The following is a 21,456-nucleotide window of genomic DNA, read 5'->3' as shown; positions in this document are numbered from 1 at the left end:
TGGAGTGACAGTGAGTTTAGCTGCATATGTGAAACATAAAATATCTTGTATGCGGCGGTCAGTTAGTGCATTCACTACACTGAATTTACTTTAAGAATAGTCATATTAGTTTACCGATATAGGTTGATTAATATATATTTTCTAATAGGAATTTGGTTTTAGAAGAAAGCTATGGCAATACCCCTCTGCGACAGGAAGCTTTTGTCCTCAAAAGCAAAAAATAGAATTGACATAGTTAGGTAAGGATAAATGGTGATACAGACATGATAATACAATGCAAAAAATAATAGATGACATTTGACTGAAGTTCATCAAAGACGAAGGTTAGGATAGGTCTGTGTACTTAGAAGTGACAATGGACATTGGCAAGGATACGTCATAATAGATATGGTATAGTATGGACATAATCATTTCTGGTAAAAATAGATATACAGATAATAATTATTCAAGACTACTATGACAACTGGGGGTGGTAGGAGGAATACTACGTTATGGTAAGATTTGGGTACAGCGCCTTATTTGGTTTTATAGTATCGTCATCCAAAGCTTTAATATATCCTCCATGGATTAACAGGATATAGGTGTTGACAGGTTGGTTTAGCATTTTTCGCAGTTTCTTTTCATTAAAAATATTTAAACGAATTTCAGTTGGTAGATAAAGGAAGGTGTCCGTAAGGTTGTTTTTGATTCAGAAGTTGGGGCCATTCCAGAGAAAGACTAGGAAATAAGTAATCAGTGACTCTGAAATTGTGAATATAAGTAGGGGGGTTGATGGTACAGTAAGATGGACATAGAGAAAGAGCAATAATAGGAATGGTAATACAGTCCGGGTCGGTGGTGATTTCTAAGACAAGGCAATTCTGATTGGATTTTCTTCTGTTTGAATATAAGAGTGAAGATGATAAGACAAAGTAGAATGGCTAGAACTCCTAACAGTATAGAAACGTGATACTCTGTTAGATCAGGTAGAGAAATGGTGTCGGGTTTTGATGTGGTAGGCATGAGCTGTTTGTAGTTTGGATGGATGTAAAGAATGAATAGGTCTGGCATTGGTCAGAAGAGCAAGAGCAGTCGTTAACGAACGTAATTTCAAGAATTACCGAAAAGGACGACATGATGGTACTGGCTATAACAATAAAGGCATTAGTGTCGGGGCATGAATTTGGAATGTCAATTTCACCATCTAATAAAGGTTCAGCTAGATTTTGGAAGACAGTTTCGTCTTTCTTGGCACTGGTAACCATTCTTTTGCGACTGAGATGGTCTTGGTTATCTCGTGCCAAAAAGTGAGAAAAGTTGTGAGAGTAGAGGTGAAATTGAGGAATATTGGTGATTGAGATCACATCACAAACACATCTGAATATTTTGGAAAAATACAGTTACATGTATGAATGAAAACTATAGGATAATTTGGGGGGGAAAACATTATTAAGAAATGGTGGGTTAACATGACCGCATGAAACATGGTGTTTTCATAGATAATCAATTAATGTTGCTATTTCCTATCCACATCTTGGATTGGTATTTTCTCACACAATGAATTTTAAGAAGTCTACATAAGATGTCTATTTACGTTGTATTCATCCCCCAAAAGTATTTACGTAAGCCACAAGAAATGGCATTCCCTTATTTTATGACCTCTAGAAATGATACTGATTTTCTACACTTGTCACTTTCTTTAAATCATACAACAATCTTAAGAAATTACATCTTGAAAAATACTGCCTGATGTAATACTTTTATTTGTTCAAGTTGCTGTTGTGTTTACTCCTGAACCTTTGTATGTGGGTCGGAGACCTTCAATAAATAGCCTCCCTCCCCTTCTACACGATGGCATTTATGTTCGAAGCATAGGTAGGTCCCTAGCAACCCATGCTCGTCGTAAGAGGCGACTACATGGATCGGGCGGTGAGGCTTGATGACTTGGTTGATTACATGTCACCCTATCCCAATTGCGTAAATCGATGCTCAAGATGGCAATCACTGGATTCTCTGGTCCTGGTAGCCACCATATAGCTGGAATATTGTTGAGTGTGGTGTTAAACAACCAAGAAATGAAAAGAAAACAGATAAATAAAGGCATGTATGTTAACTTCTTTGGGAAGAGTCTGTGTAAGTCTCTGCTTGTCTATATCTGCTGGCCACTGGTATACAGCCATATATATACCAACGTACAAAATAAATTTATTCTGAAATGAAATAATTAATCTCACCATACATACTCATGATGACATCTCCTAGACTTTCACAAGTTGCACTTGTATATGCATGCATATGAGGAAATGACACACACATGTTTTGTTTTTGTTTTGTTTTTATGTAAACAGCACATAATGATCGTTTCGCTATCAGTTATTCATAACAACACTCTTGTTTATCCGCAAATCACACTTACGCAATAAAACTGTTTTCTGAAAATCAACGTCTACGTGCAACGGGTATGCTGCAAACATGAATGGCCCACTCTTTCAGCTGTATCGATCACCTCCCCGATCTTTCAGCTGGATGGATCACCTCCCCACCCTTTTATCTGTATGGATCACCTCCCCACCCTTTTATCTGTATGGATCACCTCCCCAACCCTTTATCTGTATGGATCACCTCCCCACCCTTTCAGCTAGATGGATCACTTCCCCACCCTTTTATCTTTATGAAACACCTCCCCAGGCTTTTATCTGTATGGATCACCTCACCACCCTTTTATCTGTATGGATCACCTCACCACCCTTTTATCTGTATGGATCACCTCACCACCCTTTTATCTGTATGGATCACCTCACCACCCTTTTATCTGTATGGATCACCTCCCCACCCTTTTATCTGTATGGATCACCTCCCCACCCTTTTATCTGTATGGATAACTTCCCCACCCTTTTATCTAGATGGATCACCTCCCCACCCTTTTAGCTAGTTGGATCACCTCCCCACCCTTTTATCTGTATGGATCACCTCCTAACCCTTTTATCTGTATGGATCACCTCCCCACCCTTTTATCTGTATGGATCACCTCCCCACCCTTTCAGCTAGATGGATCACCTCCCCAACCTTTTATCTGTATGGATCACCTCCCCACCCTTTTATCTGTATGGATCACCTCCCCACCCTTTTATCTGTATGGATCACCTCCCCACCCTTTTATCTGTATGGATCACCTCCCCACCCTTTTATCTGTATGGATCACCTCCCCCACCTTTCAGCTAGATGGATCACCTCCCCACCCTTTCAGCTAGATGGATCACTTCCCCACCCTTTCAGCTAGATGGATCACCTCCCCACCCTTTTATCTGTATGGATCACCTCCCCACCCTTTCAGCTAGATGGATCACCTCACCACCCTTTTATCTGTATGGATCACCTCCCCACCCTTTTATCTGTATGGATCACCTCCCCCACCTTTCAGCTAGATGGATCACCTCCCCACCCTTTCAGCTAGATGGATCACTTCCCCACCCTTTTAGCTAGATGGATCACCTCCCCACCCTTTTATCTGTATGGATCACCTCACCACCCTTTTATCTGTATGGATCACCTCCCCACCCTTTCAGCTAGATGGATCACCTCACCACCCTTTTATCTGTATGGATCACCTCCCCACCCTTTCAGCTAGATGGATCACCTCACCACCCTTTTATCTGTATGGATCACCTCCCCACCCTTTTATCTGTATGGATCACCTCCCCCACCTTTCAGCTAGATGGATCACCTCCCCACCCTTTCAGCTAGATGGATCACTTCCCCACCCTTTTAGCTAGATGGATCACCTCCCCACCCTTTTATCTGTATGGATCACCTCACCACCCTTTTATCTGTATGGATCCCCTCCCCACCCTTTCAGCTAGATGGATCACCTCACCACCCTTTTATCTGTATGGATCACCTCACCACCCTTTTATCTGTATGGATCACCTCACCACCCTTTTATCTGTATGGATCACCTCCCCACCCTTTCAGCTAGATGGATCACCTCCCCAACCTTTTATCTGTATGGATCACCTCCCCACCCTTTTATCTGTATGGATCACCTCCCCACCCTTTTATCTGTATGGATCACCTCCCCACCCTTTTATCTGTATGGATCACCTCCCCCACCTTTCAGCTAGATGGATCACCTCCCCACCCTTTCAGCTAGATGGATCACCTCCCCACCCTTTTATCTGTATGGATCACCTCACCACCCTTTTATCTGTATGGATCACCTCCCCACCCTTTCAGCTAGATGGATCACCTCCCCAACCTTTTATCTGTATGGATCACCTCCCCACCCTTTTATCTGTATGGATCACCTCCCCACCCTTTTATCTGTATGGATCACCTCCCCACCCTTTTATCTGTATGGATCACCTCCCCACCCTTTTATCTGTATGGATCACCTCCCCCACCTTTCAGCTAGATGGATCACCTCCCCACCCTTTCAGCTAGATGGATCACTTCCCCACCCTTTCAGCTAGATGGATCACCTCCCCACCCTTTTATCTGTATGGATCACCTCCCCACCCTTTCAGCTAGATGGATCACCTCACCACCCTTTTATCTGTATGGATCACCTCCCCACCCTTTTATCTGTATGGATCACCTCCCCCACCTTTCAGCTAGATGGATCACCTCCCCACCCTTTCAGCTAGATGGATCACTTCCCCACCCTTTTAGCTAGATGGATCACCTCCCCACCCTTTTATCTGTATGGATCACCTCACCACCCTTTTATCTGTATGGATCACCTCCCCACCCTTTCAGCTAGATGGATCACCTCACCACCCTTTTATCTGTATGGATCACCTCCCCACCCTTTCAGCTAGATGGATCACCTCACCACCCTTTTATCTGTATGGATCACCTCCCCACCCTTTTATCTGTATGGATCACCTCCCCCACCTTTCAGCTAGATGGATCACCTCCCCACCCTTTCAGCTAGATGGATCACTTCCCCACCCTTTTAGCTAGATGGATCACCTCCCCACCCTTTTATCTGTATGGATCACCTCACCACCCTTTTATCTGTATGGATCACCTCCCCACCCTTTCAGCTAGATGGATCACCTCACCACCCTTTTATCTGTATGGATCACCTCACAACCCTTTTATCTGTATGGATCACCTCACCACCCTTTTATCTGTATGGATCACCTCCCCACCCTTTCAGCTAGATGGATCACCTCCCCAACCTTTTATCTGTATGGATCACCTCCCCACCCTTTTATCTGTATGGATCACCTCCCCACCCTTTTATCTGTATGGATCACCTCCCCACCCTTTTATCTGTATGGATCACCTCCCCACCCTTTTATCTGTATGGATCACCTCCCCACCCTTTCAGCTAGATGGATCACCTCCCCACCCTTTTATCTGTATGGATCACCTCACCACCCTTTTATCTGAGATATATAACTATATCTATGGCCCCCGCGCTTTTTATAACTAAAAAAACACGGATCAAAGAATGAAGTTTTCCCGTAAGTTTGTTTGCGGGATAGTGGTTTACAAAGTTGAAAAATCAAATGTATTGACAAAATTGAACCTGGTTCTTTTCTGAGATTGTAAAAAGTCAAGCAAACACTTTGAGTTTTTTGAGAATCCACGTGGTATTAATTCCACTCGTCTCAAATACTTCCTGTGAATATAGAGAAATGCCTGCCTTGGTTTTGGAATCTAGTACAAAAGAGGAATGTACCTGTCTTCAGGTTTTAGAGTGAGTGAGTGAGTATGGTTTTACGCCGCTTTTAGCAATATTCCAGCAATATCACGGCGGGGGACACCAGAAATGGGCTTCACACATAGTATCCATGTCGGGAATCGAACCCGGGTCTTCGGCGTGACTAGCGAACGCTTTAACCACTAGGCTACCCGACCGCCCTCAGGTTTTAGAGTCGAGTCAAAGATTGATAGTACCTATACATGGCTTTGGCAGATTTCTTCCCCAGTTAACACACTGGCCTTATTTGTGGCCTGATTTGATATGCCACTTATACCAAGAAACTTGCTTGTCGTGATGGGAAAGTCATTCACTCTCTCGCTCGTCTTTATTGTCTAAGATCCCCGTTATTCATCACGTACATATACGAAGTATTTTACGTACGATTCCTCTAATATCCTCAAATCAAGCGGTAGTACAAGGTACATATCGGTAACGCACAATTTGTGTATTTGTCTGAATACTCACTGGATATTCTTTATAATTATGGGATTTATAATTTCCGGGAATGATGCTCTCGTTGAAGTGAAGGTCACACATTAACTTGAATAATATAACTTCAAATTCCATTTACTGTTTTATGCTGCATCTTTTAGAAAGTCGATCTTTGCGCGTCGTGTTGCCATTTAATGTCGACATCCAGTGTTAAATAGTCAGTGAGTTTTGTTTTACGCCGCTTTTAGGAATATTCCAGCAATATCACGGCGGGGGACACCAGAAATGGGCTCGACATATTGTAACCATGTGGGTAATCGAACCCGGGTCTTTTTTAAAAGTCGAAATAGGGAATTCCATCGAACAGCATTTTGGTCACTGGTGCGTGCAAATGATCTCAAGATGTCAACTAAAATCGTTTTGAAAGCTTAGCTGATGCCTTGAATATTGTAACCCTGATAAAACAACTTTGAGCGAGAAGCGTAGGAATCTGAAACTTTCTTAGAAAGAGAATGTTCTATTGTACCTCTAACGTTGTGAAATGTAAATACCAAAACCTGGAACGGTTGGAATATTGTTCGACATAAGCCCTGAATGCTACGGGTCTTCTTTGCAGAATTTTACAGAAGTCGTAGCATACCACTTGTATGATGCATGGTGTATTCTAGCTACATATACAACATGACAGATTATTCTATGTTGCGTGTACTTAGCTGATTGTGCGTCATCGTACCCCGATAACGGGAATAGTTCGTCGTGCTATCAACCACTGGTCATTGAACAGGATTCACTCACTCGCTCAATACTCCTTTGTTGTTGGTATTCCCGAATGATTTCCCTCTTACCAACATGATCCTTGAACAACAACCCGAACCCTGGAACAACAGCACAAGCCTTTGTACAACAGTGCAGACCTTGAACAACAGCACAGACCTTGAACAACAGCACAAGCCGTGAACAACAGACCACGCCTTGAACATCAGCACACTTCTTGAACAACAGCCCAAACCGTTGTACGACAGCACAGACCTTGAACAACAGCACAGACCTTGAACAACAGCACAAGCCGTGGACAACAGTACACGCCTTGAACATCAGCACACGCCTTGAACATCCGCACGAGCAAGTATTAGGAAGAAGGCAGTACAATGAATTACAACATAACTAATGAAAATATTTAAAATATTTTATTGACTTAAGTGGTATTCTATATTTGGAAACAATTTATCTTATTTCCTATGGCTCGAGGATGGTACTTTCTCTCCTCATCAGCGAGATACATGGTTATCATGAATCCTATTTCTCTCTAAGCAGGTACTATAATGTCAACACCAAAAACTTTTTTACACCTTGAATAGTACACATTTCGTGTTTCAATATGTATTCCACTTCGGGGACATGGACATTCAACAATATAAATATAAAAAGACATACTAGGCTATGCTATGGAAACAAAAAGGGAGGAGTTTATATTGGAGATTGTTACTCGAAAAGAAATGTCCTGAACGTCTGATGGAAAAATAACCCATTACTAACATAGTGAGTGAGTGAGTATGGTTTTACGCCGCTTTTAGCAATATTCCAGCAATTCCGGGTCTTCGGCGTGACGAGCGAACGCTTTAACCACTAGGCTACCCGACCGCCCCTACTAACATAGATATGTGCACTGAATATTAGTGTTGTAATATAATGTAATGTGATTATTATAATACAAAATTATGTTTTAATTTACACATGTACTTAAATAAGTAAACATATTATACATGACAAACATATTATGTCGTATATATGTAATAAACAGTAAGAATATTATAGTATATATATATGAACATCTTTTACTTTGCATATATGGATTCTACATGGAAGAAAACATGTGATATAAAAACGTGTAAATTCCTCACATTCATAAATGGGAAAATTGGGGGCAATTTGTGGCCCTGTCGTCTAAGGTACCAAAATCGCCGAGCAGAGCTGCGTCCATTAGGCCGACTCTTATGGCTTTCGTCGAAGATTTCAGCAGCACCCGTGGCGTTCCTCACACATTAAGCTGATATATGATATTAACAATAGACTGATTCAAGCAAGCAAGCAAGCGCGCTCTCCCTCCCTCCCTCCCTCCCTCCCTCCCTCCTCACTCCCTCACTCACTCACTCAATCACTCACACACTCACTCACTCACACACTCACCCATTCACGTCAATAATTTCTAGTTTACACATTTGCCAACAAATGTTAATAATCTAAACCAATCAGATATCAGGCTATATTTAATTGTTGTTTCGTAAGCACATTTATTGCACTCATTCTAATAAACATACATGGATCTAATTACGACTATAATTATATTTCATGTCATGGAACGTCCAGTTAAGCTCGTTAATGCCAGACCAATTTTACAAACGAGAAACGGAAAAAATAGCACTTTATATACTCAATGACAATTCAAAAATATGTTTTCGCTATTCTAAGAGGATGTTATGTGTCAAATATACTGTACTTTTTTACAAACCAAAATTTTAAAAGCAAACGTTTATCTTTCCGATTTTCCTTCACTTATTTGCTAACAAAACGACAATGGGATGAGATTCCACCTAATTTGCAAATTTCCAAATGAAACGTGGTGTCTCTTAACGCAACTTATTATTTTAGAAACTGATGTAAATAATCTGAAAATAGGCAACATGCATGTTACAACAACTCATGTATTTAAACGTAATTAAAATCTGCAATCTATACACACGTTAGAACATACATGTACGTGTAACTTTTATTCTATAGGCTTATGTACATTTATCAAACATCTATCTATTCATATGCATATTCCTTCTGGAGATTAACTGACAACATCTTTCTATCAAAGCATTTTAGCAAATAATAATATAATCCTATCTTGCAAGAATTTAAATACAGAAGATATATATACATATGTGGATATATTTAGGATATATGTTTCTAGTAAATGTCCAGCAGGAAAAATACAACAGTGTATGAGTAGTTGTAAGATGCATACATATACATATATATATATATGTGTTAGTGTGTGTGTGTGTGTGTGTGTGTGTTAGTGTGTGTGTTAGTGTGTGTGTTAGTGTGTGTTAGTGTGTGCGTGCGTGCGTGCGTGCGTGCGTGCGTGTGTGTGTGTGTGTGCAGGAAATGTAAATGGGTAAATTGTACAATGTGCCTAGACATATTAATCGAATTGAACTAAATGTTGACGTTATCATTGCATTTGTACATGACAAGCTATAGTATGTCCAACATTTCATTGGAACAATGGAATGACTAAACAGACTATTTTGATACTTTGTAGCCTTAATATTCACATTGTGATTAGTTCAGCACGTTTGTCATGGAAACATCTGCTTTAATATTTCCTTTAGATTATTTTCATAAATGGTTACGTACATAAATGGTTACTAATTGTGAACATATTACATATAACATGTTACTATTTAAAGTCGCTAACTCACATGAATAAAAAAGAAATGTCAGTTAACTTATGGTAAAACTGTATACGAACAAGAAGCATGTTATGTTTATGCATATGGTCTCTCATCCCGTTCCATGATTCTTTCAGACCCCCAGCCTCAGAGGGTACCATTGATCATCCTCCACGAAATATAAGCACGTCTCACATCTTCACTCGACATTTGACCCACTTCGTCAACCTAGGGCACACAGAGCATCATGTGGATATACCAACAGACTTATACCAATGAAACCAAATGAACCATACGAATATATGTTGTGTCTACCAACATGTAAATCCAAATCCAAATGCCTTAACTATTTACGAAGTACATGCAGCTTGTTCTTATCTGCGATCAGGTTTTAAATGCATTATGTGACGATAACATTAATTTCTTTGACAAGACCTAATCGTGCCTTGCATAGTAATTACCTGTTCTTCTGTATCAATCCTCATCCTCATCCTCTTCTTGGGAGGAAGTGCACAAACTTCAGTACTTCCCCTCTTTCGGCATGTTAGATCTGTGTCCCTGCAACTGGAAGTAAACAGTTTCAATTAAGTCAACGTATTTAAGGTCCTTATGTGAAAAGACACATTCACACGAACGTACAATCAATTTTACAGACAATCGCAGTTTAGTTGATACCTTTTATTATATTTAGTTAGTAAAAATACTAACCGTACAAGTTGCACAGATCATGCATCATCAAAGTTGTGAAATAGGCGAAGAGAAAACGTGAATAGTGGTCTGTAAATAATTCAGTTATGGCCAGGTAAGCTATTGATTAACTATATGAGCAATAATCTTCAACACCAATGCTAACACCAAACCAACCAGGACATACACTGCAAATCTTATTTTCACGACTCTAATGTGACGAATAGGGGGCGTATTCTTCCCTGTTAAAGTGAAATATAAAGTGATATGTGGTACATCTCGTGATTGATGCCAATATTTCTAACTCCGTGAATGATGATGTTATGGCATACACATATGTAGGAGATATTTTAAGTCAGTGAATGTTGTAGCAGACTTACCTAGATGTCAATGTTTCCTTCAGGTCTTGGCTGGAACACAGTTCAAGAGGTGTTTTGCCTTCACTGTTTTCGATACCAGGATCAGCTCCCTTCGACAGCAACATCTTCGCAGTTTCTGTATATCCATATAGACATGCATAGTGAAGTGGCGTCATGTGGACACGATTCACTGGGCAAGAGTCAGCTCCACGCTCCAACAACAAATCCCCAATGGCCATGTGTCCGTGTATGCAGGCATTGTGCAGGGGGGTATTTCCATAATGATTCCTAGCATCCAGTTGTGCCCCTGATGCTGTCAGGAGAGTCACACACCCTATACGTCCTTCCCAGCAGGCGTCATGAAGAGGCGTTCTGTCGTACACATTTGTACTGTTTACGTTGGCTCCCATGCGTATAAGCAGTATTGATATTATATCATGTCCATTTTCCACAGCGTCAAACAGTGGGGTTCTCCCATGTCTGTCCGTGATGTTAACATTACCATACTCAAGAAGTGTTTTGACCATTGCTTCATGGCCTGTTCGACATGCTATATGAAGGAGAGAACGTCCATCTCGGTTTATACCAGAGGCAGCAAAGTGCAGACATTGCTTGACAATGTCAACATGACCAGTTTCACATGCAACAAATACAGGAGAGTTGCCGTTGTTATTCCACACATTAACATCAGCACCATACTTCTTCAGCAGTTCAACAGATTTAACACTACCTGTTCGACAAGCTAAGTGCAAAGCAGTGTCCCCATTCACCAGATCTCTTCCTGAAACATCTTGCCGTGTGTGTTCACGAAGGAGTTCCCGCCTATATTGGTATTTTAGTATTATTTCTAACACGTTGTAGTGTCCATTTTTAGAAGCCAAATGGAGAACAGTTTGTCCTAGGACGTTTACTGCTTCTAACTCTTGGTGTCTTAACAGCTGACATATTAAACCTACATGCCCTTTCATAGATGCAATATGTAATGGTGTATTTCCAAACAAGTTAGATATGCTCAGGTCAGCTCCCGCATCCAATAAACACTGTACCATGTCACTGTGTTCATTTAAGCACGCTTTATGTAATGGTGTATCTCCTCGTCCATCCTGAACTGACACATGCGCTCCCGATCTTATCAGAAGCTGTGTGATGGTCAGGTAACCCTTGCCAACAGCTTCATGAACAGATGTTCTTCCTTTTGCATTTCTAGCGTTACAGTTTGCGTTATTAACAACAAGAGAAGAACACAAACCTTCATGTCCATCTTTAGCAGCTAAATGTAGTGGGGTGTTTCCTTTTGCATCTGCGATGAAAGGATCTGCTCCACTTGTTAACAACAATAAAACTATGTCTTTACTGCCGATACTACTGGCGTGGTGTAATGGTGTGGAGTCGTTGGAATCAACAACGTTTGGATCAATGAAATATTTCATAAGTGTTTGCACAATCGCCGTGTCACCTTTAGTTGCAGCAAAATGGAGTGCAAGCGCTCCTTGCTCATCACGCATCTGTGACATTGAGGTAAATTGTTCTTTACAATGTTTTTGCAAAGTCAACACAACATCAACACACCCATGAGAAACAGCTGCGTGAAGAAACGTGTTTCCCATATTGTCCCGCTCAGCCATATTCACACCACACCTTATCATAAATTTCAACAGGAGAATACCTCCTTTCTGGCAAATTCGATCTGAATAGTCGTACCACAAACATTTTGAGTTATGGACACTTACAAATAGCTTGACGATCTTTTGACTTCGTCTTTCTACTGCAATATCCAAAGGTTTGTATCCATCATCATTTACTTCTGCAGACAGACAAGCAAATCTCTGCAACAAGAACATGCAGACCTCTGCTCTTTTGTACATGCATGCAACATGCAAAACAGAATTATTCTTGTCCTTAGTCTTAACGGACATATCAGCTCCACGATCTATGAACATTTGTATTAAGTCGACAAACCCCTTTCGGCATAGAATATGTAATGGAGCCTCTCCTGCATTGGAAAACACAGACGATTGATCCCCTGTTTCCAATAACATTGTAACCATTTGTTTATTTCCACGTTCACATGCTTTATGGAGAACGGTATATCCACTACCATCCTGTTCAGATGGATCAATGTCAGTCTTAAGAATCGTTTCTAACGTTCCTATGTCACTGGAATCACACAACCAATGGAAAGGTGATTCGCCGATGCTATTGGAAGATGGAATTGGAAAACGCTCTTTGTGTAAAATCAATGTATTGACAATACATGTAAACCTCTTTTCATGTGCTATTTCTATAGCAGAATGGTAATCGACGGAATCATATATGCATGCATTATCCCCGGGGGACAAATTGTCTGGATAATTGTTCTCTCTGAGAAAACTATATTGCAGAAACAGCTTTACAAGTTCCACACTGCCTTGTCTGCAAACTACATGGAGTGGTTTTAGATCCGGATTTGTGAATTTCAGCAGATGGGGTTGTTTTTGTAGGATTACATTGACAGCTTTTGTATTATCCATTAAACAAGCAAGATGCAGAATTGTATTTCCTTGCTCGTCTCTTTCTGTAAAATCTCCGTCCATGTCTAAGAAGCATCTCAATAAACTGATATTATCCACTTTAATTGCAAGAATTACTGGTGAGTCTGTATAATGTTCGGTGTTGTTTACTGAATATATTTTCCAAGATTCATACAATATCTTTATAACATTGAAGTACCGTTTTGAGTAGCATCTTTCTATGACTGGGTAGAGCTGAATGATATCATCAGAGGATATATCAGGTTGAAAGCCTTTACTCAGTATCAGTGCAACATTATCTTCATCCTTATTTCTGAAGGCTTTCTGGAAAACAGTTTTTCCCTCCTCATCTAAATCAGATAAAATGGCTCCATTGTCGACAAGTTGTTTGAAAGCATGCATATGATTTCCATCATAAGCAAGGTGAATTGGCACTAATGAGTCCATGTTTGATTTGTCCACATCTTGAGCGATTTGTTGATAATCATCGATTTTCATGTGTGAAATTCCTTCTTCCTCGTCAACCAGAAGAGAATAAATATGTTGTATGTCGCTTTCATTCGACAACAATGACACATTGAGGTTTGATGGTGACAGGTGTGCGTTGTGACTTATCATGATCTCTAGTAACTCCAAATTGCCTCTACATGCAGCGACCACAACACAGGGATAACCATTTGGTCCAGCTACCTGTTGATAATCTCCCTTTTCTAAGAGTAGTTTGACAACATCCATATGCTGCCCAAGACATGCAGCATACATTGGCGTATTTTTGTGAGAATTCTGTATGACTGCATCAGCATTGTTATCCAATAAGAAGTTCACAACAGATATATGTCCTCGAAAACAAGCACGGTGAAGAGGTGTGTGTCCCTTATGTCCAAAGGCATTTATGTCAGCCTTGGCGTGCACCAACAGTTTTACTGCATCCAGATACCCTCCTTCTGCAGCAAAATGTAATGGTGTAGATCCCTTCTGGTTAAAACTATTTACTTTTATTCCTGCTTCGAGAAGTAATGCAATTATACCCGATTTATCAAAGTTTGAAGCACAATGGAGGGCACTGTTTCCTCCATTGTCTGTTGCTGAAATCCTTTCCTTATCAGTGTGGTCAAGCAGCAATTCTACAATATCCGTATATCCCTCTTCACTAGCAATATGAAGAGGCATCTTGCCATCATTGTCAGGAACTGTATGTGTACAGTTATTTCGTAACAACTTACGAACGAGGTTAATATTCTCATTTTCCACAGCAATGTGCATAGGGGATTCCCCCTTCATATTCTGTTGGGAACTATCAATGCCTCTTGTAAGCAAATTAGTTGCATGCCACAGAAGACCTAGCATGCATGCATGGTGGAGGAGAGTGTTGCCATTTTCATCTTTACAAGACTGTGCATAACCTTTGGTATATTCACATATAATACTCATAATATCTTTATCTTTTACCACGAATCCTAATGGGCAAGTCTTGTTCTTATCCCTTTTGAATGGGTCGGCAGAGTGACACAGAAGAAGTTTTATTAAATAGATGTCCCTGTGTTGACAGGCGACATGGAGAGGTGTTGTTCCATGGACGTCTTCCACATTGACCTCAGCATCATGTTTCAAAAGAAGACTAGCAATAGTGAAGTTTCGATTTTTACAAGCATGCAATACTGGAGTTACCTGCATTGTATCAAATGAGTTTACTTCGGCGCCAGCTTTTAATAATATAATAATAACAGAAATGCACCCCTTCCTACATGCTAGCTGTAAAGGAGACACTACTCTTGAACAACAGTTAACATCTGCTCCTCTTTCAATGAGCAGTTGAACTACTTTTGAGTTATTCTTTTCAACTGCTTTGTGTAAAGGAGTTTCACCTTGACTGTCACATGAGTTGAGACATATACCTGACTGTATTAGAAAGTCCACAATAGTTTCATTGTCATTGATACAAGCTGTATGTAACAGTGTTTTCTTGCCAATATTCACACAATGTACATCCGCACCCTTATCAATCAACATTTTTAAAATGTCAAACTGTTCATGAAAACATGCTTCAAACATTATTTGGTCACTGTTAAAAGAGGTAAAAATCTCGCTGTCTAAAAAAGGTATCATTCCATGTCCAAGTTTGACTCCACGCTTCATTAATTCTTTCACCAAACCAGTCGGCATTGGATCTGACATGTTACTGACAATCAAATTTGTCATAATGGGATGTTTATGTTTGAGAGCTAGTCTTAGATGGTCAGGTGAAAACTTATAACCCTTTTCTATGAAAACCATTATGACTTGTAGTAAACCACGAGAACAGGCACATGACATCAAATAACCATCGTCCAAGTCACCACTGCTATATTTCATCAGCATCTGAAGAATAGCATTATCGGGACGTGTCCCTGCCACGTTCAACATCTGCCTCGTTATTGTAGATGTAACTTTTATGCCACATTTCGCAATTAGGATATATACCAAATATGCTTTCCTTCTGACCACACTTTCATAAAGCAATATTTGGGAGATGCCTGAGATGGAATTTTCATTGTTAGTGAATATATCGCTGTCTGAAATAATCTCAATGATTTCTTCAACTACAGGCTCTAAATCTTTATGACACGAGAGCAATTTACACACATCAATACCTTTGTCGAACAATTTTCTGCAGACAGCGATACACTGTGAACGTCCATGACATTTATATATTACAGAATCATCTTGTCTAACTGTATCTGCTGGTTTCGAGTCCCCTAACTGCTTGTGCTCATTATATTCTTCATTGTTAGCTAGTGATAAGAGAGCATTATCCCCAGTAGCTTCATCTTCACCACTGTTTAAAATTCCTAAATTAGTCGTGTGATGTCGTAATAAAACTGAAGAAATTATTTTGTCAATGTTATCTCTTAACAGTTTCACATTCTCAAAATGCCCTTTTCTGAATACCACTTCAGGAGTTGAGTAATCCTCTGAGGCAATAGCTGATACAGTAGCGCCTTTCTCCAATAAACGTTTCACAACATCCAAGTCCCCTACCCTGCATGATGCAGAGTTGCACATAAAATCAGCAGCTGGAGGACAAGCTCCTTTATCTAACAAAAGCTTCACAATTTCTACGTTTTTTCTTCTGCATGCCTCACTTAGAGGCGTGTGACCACCAAAACCGTGCTCCATATCTGCGCCTTTATCTAACAACAAATTAACCATATCTACATGTTCTTTCTGTATTGCTATACATAAACACGAGTAACCTTCATCATCACACGCTGATGGATAAGCTCCGCTATCTAACAATAGGTTTACAATTTCTACGTTTTTTCTTCTGCATGCCACACTTAGAGGTGAGTAACCATCATCGATGGTTTGCACGTCTGCGCCTTTATCTAACAACAGTTTAACCATCTCTACATGTTCATTCTCTGTTGCTGTCCAAAACCACGTGTCACCATTCTCACCACAACATGATGGATCAGCTCCTTTAACTGACAAAAGCTTCACAATTTCTACGTTTTTTCTTTGGCATGCCTCACTTAGAGGTGAGTAACCATCATCAGTGGATTGCACGTCTGCACCTTCATCTAACAACAGTTTAACCATCTCTACATGTTCATTCTCTGTTGCTATCAATAAACATGTGTCACCTTCATCATCACAATATGATGGATCAGCTCCTTTATCGAACAAAAGCTTCACAATTTCTACGTTTTTTCTTTGGCATGCCTCACTTAGATAGAAGTAACTACCAACAATGGTTTGCACGTCTGCGCCTTTATCTAACAACAGTTTAACCATCTCTTCATGTTCATTCTCTGTTGCTATCCATAAACATGTGTCACCTTCATCATCACAATATGATGGATCAGCTCCTTTATCTAACAAAAGCTTCACAATTTCTACGTTTTTTCTTCTGCATGCCACACTTAGAGGTGAGTAACAATCAGCAGTGGTTTGCAAGTCTGCGCCTTTATCCAACAACAGTTTAACCATCTCTACATGTTCATTCTGTATTGCTGTCCATAAACACGTGTCACCTTCATCATCACAATATGATGGATCAGCTCCTTTATCTAACAAAAGCTTCTCAATTTCTACGTTTTTTCTTTTGCATGCCTCACTTAGAGGTGAGTAACCATCAACAGTGGTTTGCACGTCTGCGCCTTTATCCAACAACAGTTTAACCATCTCTACATGTTCATTCTCTATTGCTGTCCTTAAACACGTGTCACCTTCATCATCCAAATATGATGGATCAGCTCCTTTATCTAACAAAAGCTTCACAATTTCTACGTTTTTTCTTTGGCATGCCTCACTTAGAGGTGAGTAACCATCATCGATGGTTTGCACGTCTGCGCCTTTATCTAACAACAGTTTAACCATCTCTACATGTTCATTCTCTGTTGCTATCCATAAACACGTGTCACCATTATCACCACAATATGATGGATCAGCTCCTTTATCTAACAAAAGCTGCACAATTTCTACGTTTTTTCTTTTGCATGCCTCACTTAGAGGTGAGTAACCATCAACAGTGGTTTGCACGTCTGCGCCTTTATCCAACAACAGTTTAACCATCTCTACATGTTCATTCTCTATTGCTATCAATAAACATGTGTCACCTTCATCATCACAATATGATGGATCAGCTCCTTTATCTAACAAAAGCTTCACAATTTCTACGTTTTTTCTTTGGCATGCCTCACTTAGGTATAAGTAACCATCATCGATGGTTTGCACGTCTGCGCCTTTATCTAACAACAGTTTAACCATCTCTACATGTTCATTCTCTGTTGCTATCCATAAACACGTGTCACCATTATCACCACAATATGATGGATCAGCTCCTTTATCTAACAAAAGCTTCACAATTTCTACGTTTTTTCTTTGGCATGCCTCACTTAGAGGTAAGTAACCACTAACAATGGTTTGCAAGTCTGCGCCTTTATCTAACAACAGTTTAACCATCTCTACATGTTCATTCTCTGTTGCTATCAATAAACATGTGTCACCTTCATCATCACAATATGATGGATCAGCTCCTTTATCTAACAAAAGCTTCACAATTTCTACGTTTTTTCTTCTGCATGCCACAATTTGAAGTGGGTCATCTTCAGCAGTGGTTTGCAAGTCTGCGCCTTTATCTAACAACAGTTTAACCATCTCTACATGTTCATTCTCTATTGCTGTCCATAAACACGTGTCACCTTCATAATCACAAAATGATGGATCAGCTCCTTTATCTAACAAAAGCTTCACAATTTCTACGTTTTTTCTTCTGCATGCCTCAATTAGAAGTGAGTAACCATCAACAGTGGTTTGCACGTCTGCGCCTTTATCTAACAACAGTTTAACCATCTCTACATGTTCATTCTCTATTGCTGTCCTTAAACGCGTGTCACCTTCATCATCAAAATATGATGGATCAGCTCCTTTATCTAACAAAAGCTTCACAATTTCTACGTTTTTTCTTTGGCATGCCTCACTTAGATATAAGTAACCATCATCGATGGTTTGCACGTCTGCGCCTTTATCTAACAACAGTTTAACCATCTCTACATGTCCAGTCTGTATTGCTATACATAAACATGTGTCACTTTCATCATCACAATATGATGGATCAGCTCCTTTATCTAACAAAAGCTTCACAATTTCTACGTTTTTTCTTCTGCATGCCAGGCTTAGAGGTGAGTAACCATCATCGATGGTTTGCACGTCTGCGCCTTTATCTAACAACAGTTTAACCATCTCTACATGTTCATTCTCTGTTGCTATCCATAAACATGTGTTACCATTATAATCACAATATGATGGATCAGCTCCTTTATCTAACAAAAGCTTCACAATTTCTACGTTTTTTCTTAAGCATGCCTTCCTTAGATATAAGTAACCATCATCAGTGGTTTGCACGTCTGCGCCTTCATCTAACAACAGTTTAACCATCTCTACATGTTCATTCTCTATTGCTGTCCTTAAACACGTGTCACCTTCATCATCACAAGCTAATAGATCAGCTCCTTTATCTATCAAAAGCTTCATAATTTCTATGTTTTTTGTTCTGCAAGCAACATCAAGCAAATAACTATGATCAGTAGTTATAAGGCTTGCAGCAGAATTTGTTTCCGTCAAAACTTTTACAAAATCTACTTTGTTGTCCTTACTAGCTCTCAATAAGGCATAGTCACAGTTTGCAAAATTATCAGCTATATGTTCCAGTAATATTTCAACAACATCAATATGGCCACTTTCCCAGGCTTTATGCAGAGGGGTACTTAATATGTCAAAGGGAATTGGATAAGGCCGTTTCTTGAGCACATCTTGTAACAAGAGGTGATGACCCTCCTCAGAAAGTATATCAATGGCGGTGTAGTCTCTGAAGTTTAACAACGAAATGTCAGCATCGTGGTCCAACAGGGTGTTTACAATGTCATCATATCCAGCTGCACACGCGAGATGTATAGGCGTATCCCCGTCCTTATTCCTTTCGGAGACATTGCATTGACATACAAGAAGGTTCACTATGTAAGTAAAACCTTTCCGACATGCTACATGGAGTGAAGTGTCCATAGTTTCATCCCCCAGGCTAAGATCACAGTTTGCTGCTATCAGACATTTCAGGACAGGTGCATGTCCTTCTGCAGTTGCGACTATAACTGGAGTTGGTCCATTTGGAAGAAGTGGGAAGAGGGAAGGCAAGTGAGAGTTTAGGTCGAAGTCACTAGCTATTAACAAGGAAACTATGTTGACATGTCCATGATAGCAAGCGAGATGCAGAGGTGGCATCTTAAATGAAGTTACTTTTTTGATGGACATCTGTTTCTTGCGATAAATGTTTAACCACGGTTGTTCATTTCTTGAGATCCAATTCAGGGCCTTTTCTTTCTTTACTTCCACAAGAACTATGGATAGTACATCCGCATTGCCAGATATGCAACATGACGTTATGCAGTCATACTTGGACTCTGAGGGTATGTGAGAATGGATTAGTTTGTAGAGTTCCGCATTGCTGCTGCAGCATACCCAATGAAGGAAAGATCCGCCGTAAATGGCATCTTCTTTAAGCACTATTTGGGTCATTTGTACATGATTCTGCTGAAATAGTTCGAGAAGGGACACAACAAACTGAAACTGCTCACATGCCTCATGTGTAAGCACCAGGGCAAAGTTAGACTGGTTCAGTTCATGGATGAGTCTTCGAAGTAGAAGCTCCTGAGATCCACGCGTCAACCCAATTATGAATTGTGACCTTTCAGCATCACATTTAGGCGAAATACGGACATGTTTATGCACAAACATGATATCAATTGATTGCAGATAATTGTCAACGTGATTTGTAGCAAGTTCATTGACTATGTGTTTAATAGTTTGTTTTTCGAAAGTTGCTGTCTCATCATTGGAAGTTATTGTAAAAAATGCACACAGTAAATTGAGATTGTGTTTCAGTTCTCCAAGGCTGACCATCTCAATGCCTGCAATGTGACACGCCCATCTGATGGGACTTTGCAAGAGTGGACATGGCTGGTCATCGGATGTATCATTCAAGAAAGAGAAGCTAAGGTCTCCATCGCGTAAGCACGCTACTAATAATGCCACAAACTGATGCTGTTTGTTGTTGAACAGATGGCGAATCTTAGTGCTTACATTTCTTAGATCCAGAGCTGAAAATCGAACATCATCATTTTATAAGCCATGCCAATAGGGCATTTGAGTATGCATTTTAGTTAAGAAAACAACTAGATACAGCAATATTTGACAGACCTATCAAGTTATTTGAACTCATTATATATACTGTATACTTAAATTGCATTGCGTATACCAACCTAGCAGTTGAACTATCCCAGTTGTATACTAGTTGCTTTTGATATATATAAGAAATATATTAATCGACATTTGATACAAATGAAATCACATTACCAGAGAAAAGTAAAAGTTGCAATGGGAGTTACAAATTATTCATAGGATACAAAAAGATGTATTTGCGTCTTTCAGGTTGTTGTTTTTTAAATACAAACTCGTACTCCTAAAAACAGTGGAAGTAAATTGTTTCATATTGGACATATTCAACAGTAGACTTTGAAATAACTTAAACGACTTAAACCCATTTCACATCACTATTTGATGGGTCATTTTCGTTTGACAATAGTTATGATCATGGCTCAATAGTGACAGATATGATGCAATTGTGTTATGCAACTTTGTGTGTCCGTTTATGCTTACATCCCTGAATTGTGTGCCAAATCATTAATTAAATACCCATAGATGACCTAATATAAACAAAGGAGCCAATGATTTAAAATAGTAAGGGAGAGATATCTTTATACACCACAACCCCCCATCCAAGGCAAGGACTCAATGAGCAT

At 39.8% G+C, this 21,456-nt stretch overlaps 1 protein-coding gene across 4 annotated transcripts in view; it reads right to left on the bottom strand.

The window, feature by feature from the left end:
* Nucleotides 1–8,259: 8,259 nt before the first annotated feature.
* The window catches only part of LOC124142823, a 32,711-nt gene continuing 19,514 nt past the window's right edge, over nt 8,260–21,456 (bottom strand). For all 4 annotated transcript variants that reach the window (XM_048385431.1, XM_046511498.2, XM_046511496.2 and 1 more), the window contains exons 9-11: nt 10,632–20,754; nt 10,026–10,128; nt 8,260–9,792 (exon numbers count right to left, since the gene is read on the bottom strand). In XM_048385431.1, coding sequence (XP_048241388.1) covers nt 9,712–9,792; nt 10,026–10,128; nt 10,632–20,754 — 10,307 coding nt within the window. In that variant the 3' untranslated portion in view covers nt 8,260–9,711. The remainder of the gene's footprint in view (nt 9,793–10,025; nt 10,129–10,631; nt 20,755–21,456) is intronic.

Source organism: Haliotis rufescens, unplaced genomic scaffold (assembly GCF_023055435.1).
Source record: "Haliotis rufescens isolate VD_foot unplaced genomic scaffold, xgHalRufe1.0.p SCAF_59, whole genome shotgun sequence".
Taxonomy (NCBI): Eukaryota; Metazoa; Mollusca; class Gastropoda; order Lepetellida; family Haliotidae; genus Haliotis; species Haliotis rufescens.
Note: the sequence above shows the minus strand (reverse complement) of the source record. Positions and strands in the feature narration are given on the sequence as shown.